General features: G+C 52.4%; 1 protein-coding gene across 1 annotated transcript; it reads left to right on the top strand.

The window, feature by feature from the left end:
- Positions 1–1,684: 1,684 nt before the first annotated feature.
- Positions 1,685–7,742, top strand: Ubald1 (UBA like domain containing 1). Its single transcript, XM_027423990.2, has 3 exons — positions 1,685–2,472; positions 6,095–6,154; positions 6,654–7,742. Exons 1-3 carry the CDS (start codon positions 2,353–2,355, stop codon positions 7,002–7,004), a joined length of 531 nt encoding a protein of 176 aa, XP_027279791.1. The 5' UTR covers positions 1,685–2,352; the 3' UTR covers positions 7,005–7,742.
- The last annotated feature ends 4,288 nt before the right edge of the window (positions 7,743–12,030 follow it).

The raw sequence follows: 12,030 nt of genomic DNA on the forward strand, positions 1-12,030 counted from the left end.
GTTGAAAACAATGTTGCTTTCTTTCCCTACCACCCCTGGGAAAAACAAGCTAGCCGGGAAACTCAGGAGCAGGGTGACCTTCCCCTTGCCAGCCCTATCTGTTCTGCAAAGTGCAAGGCCCATGTGGTGTAGATCTTTCTACAAGTCACTGAGGTGCCTAGATACGGTAGGTGTGTGTGTGTGTGTATGACATCCCTGAACAAAAAAGATCCCCTAACACAAGTGTGTGTGTGTGTGTGTGTGTGTGTGTGTGTGTATGACATCCCTGAACAAAAAAGATCCCCTAACACAATACTCAGCTTCCTTTGCCAGAAAAATACTGCTGGCACAATGGATGCTGCTCTTTTCTTCTCGCTCTAAGTATCTAAGTGTAGAGCTGAAATATACCTGAAGCTTGTTTATCTATAAAAATACCGCTTATGTATAAAAATACCACTCCCTAGGGTGGCCAATGTGGTATTCGAAAACGGATGTGTGCTGGATCTGGTGCATAAAGTACCAGGCCCTTTGCCGGCCCATTACAATCGTCCATCCCACACACCGCAGCTAGGAGAGCTCCCACACAAGAGAAGAACTTGAGGAAACAGCAGTCAAAAATGTCATCCAGGTCGGTCTAGCTACCAACCTGCCCACTTTCCTTCAGGCTTTGTTGCAGTCTCCATGGCAACAAAGAAAGCAGCGCTGCCTCTCATTCTGTGATATCCTGTATGCTGGCTTTGCCTACAATAAAGCACATGTATGATGCTTCCTAGAGATGAACGTATGTTCTCAGAAAGCACAAAAACATTTGGTACTGCTCTGCAAAAAACACTGCTGAGTGACCCCCTGAAGAGGCGCTGAGATTCTACTTCCTGAGGGCGGGAGGAAAGATGCCTAAGAAAGGGAAGAACTCCCTTTCTTCCATACCGTCCTGCCTAGGGACCTTTCAGTCCCCGCCAATCTGCCTCCCACCTTCCTCTAACCAACCAATCGGACAGCCCCTAGGAGTGAGGAGTCAGAGCTCATAAACTTCTCCAGTTATCAACTGGGCTCCACACCTTGACGGCCACAGCCGTTCTAGTAGAAAACAAGGGATCAGGTGTATTAAAAGGTCTCAGTAACCCGTAGTATGCTCCCAGGGCCTGCCTGTGTTTACTTCCTTAGGACAGTGTCGGTGTTATGAATGCTGCGTTTGTTCATGGGTTTCTGACGTAACGCCCCCACCCCAGGTGATGGTACTGCAGCAGCGGGCCAGGTCAAAGGAGCGCCCCAGGGCAGGGAGAGCAAAGAACTCAGCCAGCGTCACTCCGCCGGGGGAACAATGCCAGCTCTCGCCCCCAGCCTCCGTCTGACTCTTCCGCTTCCGGCCCGCCACTCTCCCACCCGCAAATCAACCGGAAGCGGCATGTGCGGAGCTGTAAACACAGCTTGCAACACCCACCCCACCCCTCCGCTCCGGACCCCGCCTCCACGCCACGTGACGCGCCCGCCTCCGCCGCCGCCTCATTGGACAGCCAGCTTTGTTTACCTTATATGGCCAGGTCCTAACACCCCGCAGCGGCCCATTGGTACAGTAGCAGCCTCACTCAGGTGACGCCACCCGAGACAAAAAGATGCAAATAAACCGGGGCATTCTGGGAATGGCAGTTCTTGGCCGCTCTTGTAATAAGTGCTCCGCGTGGTCCTGTCACCCGCAAGATTCCGGAGGTTTTTATTTTTTGCGTGGGAAAGTCGGAAACGAAGGGAAAGGGACTCCAGAGTCCACTGGCCTGGCCAGAGTTTCACAGGGGATGTCTTTTTTTTTTAGACGCTCCTCCTGCGGGGCAGGCCGAGAGTCAGGCAAGGAAGCCTTTACGGACGCCGGAAGGCTTCCTGGAGGTGGTGACTTTAACCAGCGCCTTGAAAGGCAGATGCTGTGGTTCACCGAACGTCTCCAAAGTCTCAGGACTTTCGGAGCCTTGCAACCTACAGCAGTGAAGTTGGGCCAAAGCTTTCGGAGAGTCCCCTAAACAGAGTGCCTACTGACACTGTGATGCTAAGCACAGCGGGCTACAGGACCTCTGGTGCCCCGTGACGTGACAAGCTTGTACTATGGCCCCTGTCCCAGACTTCGCACCATAGCCTGTGGCAGGATATGCGCGCCCCACTGAGATCCGCTAGAGAAAGGGCGTCCCCTCTCCTCCCCGGTCCGTTCGGCGGGGGCGTCGCGGACTACACATCCCAGCATGCTCCGCCGGCCGCCGGGCAGCGAGGCTCGGTGAGTCAGAGCGCACAGTAAATATTTGTATTAGCCGGGGCCGGCTCGCTAATGGTGGACGCGTGAGGCGAGGCGCGAGCGCGCAGGGAGGCCGGAGCGGGCTGCGCGGCGGCGCCATGTCCGTGAACATGGACGAGCTCAAGCACCAGGTGATGATCAACCAGTTCGTGCTGACGGCTGGCTGTGCGGCCGACCAGGCGAAGCAGCTGCTGCAGGCGGCCCACTGGCAGTTCGAGGTGCGTAGGGGGGCCGGGGCCGGGCGCGGGCGGCGTGGACACGTGCCGGGGTGCGGACTGCGGGCTTCACCGATGGCCAGGCCCGAGCCCCGGAAACGGGGCTTCTCCGGGGACCCGGCGATCAGGACAGGGCCACCCTCCCCCACTTTGCCTCGGTAACGGCCGAGAGCGAAACTGGCGGCCGCCTGGAAGACGCCCAGGGCCGCGCCGGAGGCGGAGTTGCTCCGAGAGAGCGGTCCCTGGGTCGGTGTGCCCGGTGGGCGGCTTGCGGCGGGTGCGCACACGTACATGTGCATTTGTATTTACGCACGCACCGCGCTTGGGCGTCAGCAGGGCACATCGAAGGTTGTGGGCATGTGGGCTCGTGTGTGGACGGCCTGAGAGCGAGTCTGATGTAGAGATACTGTGTGTCATGTTGGGTGTTTGTGCACTGTGTACGTGGTGGCCATGCTGGGTATGGTGCGGTATGTGTACACAAACAACATGGAGTGTATGGGTAATGTGCAGGGTCCTCAAACTAAATTGTTAGGATGTGTATATGTGTACTCCCACCCCAAAGGTGTGACTGGGGCGAGATGCTTAGGAAGGTCGGGGTGTCCTCGGGCCTGACAGAGAAACCTGTCCTTGGGATGGTATACTGCATATGGTTCGCTAATTTTAGGGCATTCTAGACAGGAGGGGGTAATGCCAGTCTGGCTCCCAGCTACTCTTGACCTGTAAAGTAGTAGTGTGCCCAGTCTTTTGTGTTACTGGAGATAGATGCCTCTTATCCTCTAGCTCAAAACCCCAGATTCTCTCCTTGTTGGCATCTAGAGATGAGGCCAGCGGTCTTAAAGCTGTGTCTCTCACAGGTGTGAGGTCACAGCCAGAGCCAAGAGCCAGTCTGTGTCCAGTGGGAAACCCCAGAACCTGGTTTCCTAATAGGAGCCATCCCAGAGAAGCCTTTGGGAAGAGCCAGGAAACAGACTAAGGCATAGCTTCCTGGTGCAGGGGTAGGGTCAGAACGTGCCTTCCCTCCCACCTCTGTAAACCAAGCCTTTGCTTGGCTTACCTCCTTCCTACCAGACTTTCAGGCCATTGTCTCTGTGCAACCTTCATTCTCTAAGCCTCAGTTTCCACACCCCTGGGGGTAGCGCGTTTGAGTCAGCCTCTAAGGCCTGGATGGTCTCCTTTCTCCCCTCCCCACTGCAGCCCCACCCCGGGGAAGTGCCTTGCTCCCCACCCCTGCCACAATCCTAATCTGCCCTGTCTCTGGGGCTGGATGTGGTAAAACTTGTAAAACCACATTCATGGCAGTTGCTGGAGCCCAGTGGCTGTGCTTACAGGGCTCCCTCCTTGCCTGAGGCTGGGCAGGCAGGTGTCCCATGGGAAATGGGCTATGTGGAGGACTCTTAGCCCATCTATCCCTGTGGCACAGTATGTCCCTCAGGCTTGAAGAAAGGGGCTGAAAAATAATAGCTATAAAGATTAGGGAAAACTGTCCCCATGAGGATTGAGGCCTTACTGACACAGGGTAGGTCCTCTGTGATCTTGGCTCAAATACTTTCCCTGTCACCATATACAAAATGAAGAGTAGGCTGTGCGCCCCCCCCTTGATGTAAGGCATCTGCCTAGGAGTGAGGGGATCCTCATAGTCATCTCTCCCCTTCCCTTCTGATTGGCAGCAATCTCTAGGCTGTGTTTCTGGGTCACATTCTCAAACTCAGTTGCTAATGGGGGCAGAGGCTGTGGGGGAGGGGACCTTTCTGTAGCTGGGTAGATGTTTCAATGGAGAACAGTACCAGGTATGTCATGTTGGGGTGCTGAGTGTCGGGGAGCAGCTGCCCCTGCGATTGGGGTCTTTGGTGTCAGCGGGTTCATCCCTACTCAGTGTTTGGGAGCATTGGTGTAGTTCATTTGAATATACTTCAAGAAAATAAAAGAGCAAGCCCTGGGAGTCAGACTGGGTTTCTGGGTGTGTTGGGGAGGCAAGGGGCCTGGAGTCCTGTGGCTTTGGAGTAATAGTGCTTCAAGGCTGGTACTTGGCAGGCTCCTCAGGACCCCTCACCCACTGACAGCCTTCCTCACCCAGCACTTTCACAAGAGCCACCAGTTTCCTCTTTTCCTGAAGGGGCACGAGACAGGACATGGTCAATACAATCACCACCCTTTGACTTACTTTCCTGCAGCCCCTCGGATCTCCCTTGCCTGGGTCCCTTTTTCACCACACTCATTGGCCAGTCTTGGGATTGTCTAGAGTCGCAGTCCAGGGTTCTGATCCCATTCCTACCTCATGCTAGCCAAGTGTTTTAAGAAAGTTACTTCAGCCTCAGTTTTCATGTCTGTAAAATGGGTGATACCAAGTTCTGGCCTCTGGTATTGATGATGTGTCTCTAATTTTTTATTCAGTTTATTTATTTTTATTATTTTGAGACAGTGTTTCTTTGTGCAGTAGTCCTGGCTGTCCTGAAAATTACTTTGTAGACCAGGCTAGCTTTGAACTCAGAGATCTGCCTGCCTCTTCCTCCTGACTGTTGGGATTGGGGGGGGGGGCATGTCTGTCTAAAATGTTCCCATTAGAGCCCTGCTTGGAGAAGCTGTAGCTTGGAACCAGCCAACAATATGTGGCTGGGGAGTTGTCCTTTAAGCTGTCATGGGCACTGTCTTCAGTTTTGTGGTGGGTTCAGTTTCTGGGTCACTCTCTAGCTGTCCATGTTAGGGACATCTCTCTAGAGAGGGAAGTTATACTGAGAAGCAGGTCTCTACCCTGTAGCCTAAGACTAATTCCTTAAAAGAGTCCCCTGGCACCAGGTGGTGGTGGCGGCGGCGCCTGCCTTTAATCCCAGCACTCAGGAGACAGGCAGGCAGATCTCAATGAGTTCGAGGCCAGCCTGATCTACAAAGCGAGTTCTAGGACAGACTCCAAAGCTACACAGAGAAACCCTGTCCTGCAGGGAGAAGATGGTTCAGGAGTTAAGATCACTAGATGCTCTTCCAGAGGACCCAGGTTCAATTCCCAGCAACCACATGGCAGCTCACAACTTTCTGTAACTCTAGTTCCAAAGGACCCAATAGACACACATGCAGACAAAACACCAGTGTACATAAAAAAAATTCATTTAAGCCAGGCTGTGCTGGTGTACACCTTTAATCCCAGAACTCGGGAGGCAGAGGCAGGCAGATCTCTATGAGTTCGAGGCTAGCCTGGTCTACATAGTGAGTTCCAGAACAGGGTCTAAAGCTACACAGATAAACCCTGTCTCTAATAATAATAATAATAATTAATAATAATTAATAATAATAATAATAAAATCTTTTTTTTTTTTAAGTGAAGAGTCCTTGATTCACATATGAGAATACTGAGGCTCAGCGAAGTGTGGGTATTTGCCACCCATTGATTGAGGTGACAGACCCAGGCCATGGTAGAGTCCAGACAATGCCAGGGGTTGGGGGCAGGAGTTCAGTAAGCCACAGGCTCCTGACTGGTTGGTGGCAAACAGTGTTATAAGGGTCTTCACTGTCCATCCAACCTGCTGTGAGTTCCATGCAACTTCCTCAGGTGGTCACAGGCACACTGCTGGACTTTAGCTCACCCTGTCCCACTGGGATTGTTGGAGGGTAAGCACAGTCTTTCTCCCTGCAGACAGCCCTCAGCGCCTTTTTCCAGGAGACCAACATCCCCTACAGCCACCACCACCAGATGGTAAGTGCCCCCCCACCCCCCGCCCCCGAGCCTAAAAGTGGCAATACTGGCAACTCCTAGTCTGGGCAGGGGGAGGCCGAGCTTATTGGCTACACCTAGGGAAACCGGAGATGGAGGAGGGTGGTGCACTGGGTGAAGTAGGTCTGCAGGAATGCGGGCAGCCTGGGCCCCTCAGAACCCAAAGAACACTGGTCCTTGGAGCTCAGCTCCCGCCAGGCAGGCTGCCAGGCTGCCGTACTGACCACGGCCCGGGAAGCTTCACTGCTAAGGCAGGAGGCCTTGTGCCAGATGGTATGGTCTCCATGATGCCAGACCAAGCAGTCTTGATGCCTTTTCCTGTGATCTCTTCCCTGGGGGGGGGGGGGGCGGGGACAACTGGGGCCACATATAGCCCAATTGACACCTAATAATTCCTAGACATGTGCCTGCTTTTTAGAGGCAGCAAAGGCCCTATTAAAAGGGATGCTGAGTCCTCCGTCTGTCCTTTCTTCCCCCACAGATGTGCACTCCCGCCAACACCCCTGCCACGCCCCCCAACTTCCCTGATGCCCTCACCATGTTCTCCCGTCTCAAGGCCTCTGAAAGCTTCCACGGTGGTGGCAGCAGCGGCAGCCCCATGGCCACATCGGCCACATCACCCCCACCACACTTCCCCAATGCCACTGGCAGCTTCGCAACACCCAGCTGGCCGACTGCAGCCTCGCCCCCAGGAGGCCCACAGCACCACCAGCCGCAGCCGCCCCTGTGGACTCCGGCACCCCCTTCCCCAGCTTCAGACTGGCCTCCCCTGGCCCCCCAACAGGCCACCTCAGAACCAAGGGCCCACCCTGCCATGGAGGCAGAGAGATAAGGGAGGCCCCTCCCCCCTCCCGGAGGCCAGGGCCCCGTGGGGTGGGGGAGAGGATGTCTCTGTGGGCCCCTTCATCCCTCCTCTGTCTGCACCCACACACCCCAGAGCCCTGGAGGGGAGAGACTGGACTCTAGCCGGGCAGTCTTGTGCCAGCATGCACAGCTGCACGCAAGCAAGTTCACAGCAGAGGCACCCCCAGCTCGCATGGATTTGACTCAAAAGTGGCTTGGGTACCTGGTGGGCAGCGCCTTGGAGACCAAGCAGTCATCCCAACGAAGACTCATCTGCCTGGCCCCACCACCTGGAGTGTTTCAGAGAATCACTTGGTGGCAGAGATGTGGTTGACTCCTGTCTTGGGGCCTACTAGGCCTAGATCCCCACCCTCGGGAATGCAGAGCTTTCTCCGCATGTGTGCGTGTAGCTGTGTCTGTATTTATACGTATGTCGCTCTTCAAAAGCAACCTAGTTATGGGGCAACTGGACTTTGCATGTTAGAGTGAGCCCCAAGCCCCTTGGCCCACCATCCCCTCTTCCCAAGGGCCCTGCCTCACTCCACCTCCTTATCTGCCAGCATTGCTATTTCCTGCAAAGGATTATGGGAGACTCCAGGACTCTTCTACACATCCCCCAGCGCCTGCCTGCTGGGGTTTCCTGCATGCCTCTTCCCCGGAGCCGAGGGGTACCTGATCCCCATTTCCTATTCCCCTTTTAACAAAAGAGAAAAGAATTCCAACCTACCGCTAGGCTCTGTAGTCTTGCCTTATATATCCTGGGCGTTGCTGGCTGGTTCTGGAAGGAAATGGCTAAGCTGAACATAAGCCACCCCATTCTCTCCTAGCTCCACACTACTGTCTCTTGCTGTGTGCTCTCTACATGGTCTGAAGTCATTTTGCCTACCAGAGGCTATCCCTGTTAAGTTTCCTAGCCTTTATTCCCAGAATCTCACTTCTTTGCCCCTGTTCCTATTGAAATGGGTGGATCTCAGTCCTGCTTTGAGCAAGGCTTATACCTGTCTGCCTGAGCTCCACATGGATCTTTCTTCTTGAACCCTTAGCCTAACCACCAACAGTAGGGCTTGGTGGGGCTCCTGTACCAACCTGGATGCCTATCTAGAGACGATGAGACAGAAGGGGAAGGAAGGTGTGTTTGGCCCGAGTCTTACTCTACAGTTCCTCCTCTCAGGGATGGTAGGAAATGGTTCCTAGAGGATCTCTTTGGGGGTCACCTGCTATGTGGACAATGTATGATGCACCACATGGTCTAGTGTCAGTTTTTTTGGTTGGTTGTTTTGTTTTTCCAGACAAGGTTTCTGTGTAACAGCCCTGGCTATCCTGGAAATTACTCTGTAGACCAGGCTGGCCTTGAACTCACAGATATCCACCTGCCTGTGCCTCCTGAGTGTTGGGATTAAAAGTGTGAGCCACTACTGCCCAGCAAATGTCAGTTTTTAAATGCTCAGCTGCCCCTGGGTGGTCTGTCATGGACCATACCCACCCTGCTTTAAATAGTGTTTCATGGCAAAGTGGATAGCAGCATCGTCCTGGAACTTGTCTAATACATAGGGCCTCAGGGTCCAGCCCACACCCCAAGTCAGATTCTAACAGGAGCCCGTGTTACTAAATAGAAACCATGGAGAGATGGTTTTGTTTTGTTTTTCAAGACAGGGTTTCACTGTGTAGCCCTGGCTGTCCTGGAACTCAGTATACCAGACTGGCCACAAACTCGGGAGATCTGCCTGCCTCTGCCTCCAAATTTATGTGCCACCACCACCTGACTGACATTGAGTATTTAAGAAGTACCCATAAGATTATCTGATAAATGAACTGAGGCTGACATTGGCCTAGCTGTTTTGGGAGGCTGCTAAGAGTTGGGCCTGGAGATCTCAAGTGGTTACACCCATTAAGGCAGAAGGGACTTTCTAGCCTCAGCACTGTTAGCATCTGGAGAGACTGTCCCCACAGTGAGGGCTGTCCTATATGAGCGTGATGCCCAGCATTCTGGAAGCCTGCCCACTAGGTCAAGTAGTACCCATCCCAACTGTGATGACCAAAACCCTCTGTAGACACTGCTGGTGTCCTCTCCTCTGGGGATGGCTGCTGCTAATCACATAATTCACATGGCTAGCCTAAACATTCCCTAGCTTTCCCAAACCATCTGCATCAGTGCAGGTAGACATCAGTGATCCCTCTGCCTACTCTAAAAGCCATTCAGTTTACACTTGGAAAAGATGAGCTTTCTGGTGTGCCAATTATACTTCAAAGCTGTTACTAAAAATATACAGCTCCCTCTACCAGGTAGTTCTGATGAAGCAGCTGAGCACACAGCCACCAGACACCAAACTTGAAGGATGAGGTATTTTGAATACTTGAATTTTTTGAGAACTTGCATGTGGTTTTGTTTTGAGGCAGCGTCTTACTGTGAGTCAGGCTAGCCTTGAACTCACTCAAATGCAGAGATGACAAATGTGAGCTATTGTACCCATGTTTGCCAAACATCCTAGGTTCCAGCCATCCTAGAACTGACCTTGAATGAGGATTCTAGACTGATATTTGAATTTGTATGCTGAAGCCCTCCTGCAGGTGGGACCTGTGAACCCATTTCCCAGTGGAAGTGCAAGCACTGCCAGTTGTACTTCCTGTGCTGGTCTGGACTGGTCAAGATTAACATCGGAGAGCCAGATAGATGTGGCTAGTGATACCTTGTAACAAAACCACCTGACTTTCCTATAGCTGAATCCACACCAGGAAGTTGAGAGGCAGAAGACCAGCAATGATGTGTGTTCAGAGAAGGTGTAACTCATCCTTGGTAGTGCTCCCTCAAGCAATTCCTTGGGGCCACCTGAGCAACAGAGGAAAACCAGTGTGGGCTATGCTTGCCTGGAATACATGAGGCCCTGCTTGTGATCCCTAGCATTGCATAAACACTTGTAATCTCCCAACTTGTGTAAGCAGGAGGATCAGAAGTTCAAGGTCTGGGATAGAGGAGACCATGTCTCAGAATAACAGCAAAAACCACCCTGCTAGAGCTGATTGTGTTCTGTGCTTGCCCAAATGACTGGAGTTCTTTTTGTTTTTCGAGACAGGGTTTCTCTGTAGCTTTGGAGGCTGTTCTAGAACTTGCTCTGTAGACCAGGCTGGCCTCAAACTCATAGAGATCCACCTGCCTCTGCCTCCCAAGTGCAGAGATTAAAGTGCTGACTGGCGTTCTATTCCACTCTTTAAAAATGCCATTTGCTGGGGCTGGAGAGATGGCTCAGAGGTTAAGAGCACTGGCTGTTCTTCCAGATCTCCTGAGTTCAATTCCCAGTAACCACATGGTGGCTCACAACCATCTGTAATGAGATATGGTGCCCTCTTCTGGCCTGCAGGCATATATGGAGGCATAATGTTGTATACGTAATAAATCTTTTTTTTTTTTTAAATGCCGTTTTCGGTCAGGCTGTGGTGGCTCACGCTTTTAATCCCAGCACTTGGGAGGCAGAGGCAGGCAGATCTCTGAGTTCGAGACCAGCCTGGTCTGTAAGAGCTAGTTCCAGGACAGGCTCCAAAGCTACACAGAGAAACCCTGCCTCAAAAAAAAAAAAAAAAAAAAAAGTGTGTTTGGAGATGTGCACGTTATCCTAGAGTAATGGGAGTAATGGGACATGCAGTAATGGGAGAAAGCCAGGCTTTGACAGGTGACTGGCTGTACCCTTCCTGTGAGACTGGAGGCCAGTCACCTGGGTCTTATATACCTGTGACATACCTTCACAGTTGCCTGTTAACTATGGTCAGCATTTTACGTCAAGAGGTTTATTGTAAAAGGTCTCACTTCTGACTTACCTTGGAAAACTGGAATTTGTGACCCAAATTACCTCAAGGCCACAAGTGGCCAGATTTGGCCACTTCTGCCAGGTTGGTTGGTTCCCTCCATTTCATAGGCTATGTTAGGTACCTGTGAAATCCATTTCCAGCTGCTGTCTTGAAATCAGCCAGCCTCTGGCAGGAACCTTGCTTTTCACTCAGAGTAATAGCAGAAGGAAAAGCCTGTATAGATGGGCAGAGGGCAATGGCTGTGAACACAAGTCCCCACTGCTCTCTGCAGCTGCTGTGGCGTCTTCCAACAGCCTTGAAAGAGAGCACTTGTTCTCTGAGATTCTGAGATTGGGGGCCACACCCAGTGCTGCTCAGTGTCCCCAGGGTCTGTCTAGTGGCTCAGACAGAGTTCTCTGAGTATACAACACGAACAACCCAGAGAACCACACTGTCCTCGATGCTGGCTATGGTCCTAAAGGTCTCTAAGGGGCTTTTCATAGCAGTTCCTGCCCAGCAGAGAACAGATGAGATTTTTGACTGGGGTCTCCTGTTGTTGGGAGGCCTCCTGGGTTGACTAAAACAAAGATCTTTTGCTGGAATGTGTTTCTAATTCCTTTGCTTGTAGCTACTGTATATGTTTAGATACAATGTGTGTCTCAAATGAGCCTTAAAAACAGCTCTTTGCACACCAGGCGTTGGTGGCGCACACCTTTAATCCCAGCACTTGGGAGACAGAGGCAGGCGGATCTCTGTGAGTTTGAGGCCAGCCTGGTCTCCAGAGAGAGTGCCAGGATAGGCTCCAAAGCTACACAGAGAAACCCTGTCTCGAAAAAACAAAAAGCAACAACAACAACAACAACAACAAAAAAAAAACCCAGCTCTTTGCAAACCAAGCAGTGGTGGCGCACTCGGGAGGCAGAGGCAGGCTGATTTCTGAGTTTGAGACCCGCCTGGTCTACAAGAGCTAGTTCTGGGACAGCCTCCAAAGCCACAGAGAAACCCTGTCTCAAAAAACCCCCCCCAAAACAAAAAGCAGTTCTTTGCGTGGGGGGGCAGGCTGAGTCCTCTTGAGATGGGCACTCGTGGAGCTGGCTCAGGATGGCAAAGCCATGTCTGACCCCATGCAAGATGCCTGGCGACCTGTTCTGCTCGCCAGGCCAATAAGCCCTGCTGTAGTCATTCTGTACAGACCCAATAAGGCAGCGTGGGTAAGAAGAGGGAACCTCTGGTAT

The sequence above is a fragment of the Cricetulus griseus genome, chromosome 7 (assembly GCF_003668045.3).
Source record: "Cricetulus griseus strain 17A/GY chromosome 7, alternate assembly CriGri-PICRH-1.0, whole genome shotgun sequence".
NCBI lineage: Eukaryota > Metazoa > Chordata > Mammalia > Rodentia > Cricetidae > Cricetulus > Cricetulus griseus.

Excerpts from the sequence above, each read along its gene's own strand:
- Ubald1 (XM_027423990.2), top strand. The coding sequence starts at position 2,353 with ATGTCCGTGAACATGGACGAGCTCAAGCACCAGGTGATGATCAACCAG. Across the intron at positions 2,473-6,094 it reads CGGCCCACTGGCAGTTCGAG|ACAGCCCTCAGCGCCTTTTT; the intron begins GTGCGTAGGGGG and ends TTCTCCCTGCAG. Across the intron at positions 6,155-6,653 it reads ACAGCCACCACCACCAGATG|ATGTGCACTCCCGCCAACAC; the intron begins GTAAGTGCCCCC and ends CTTCCCCCACAG.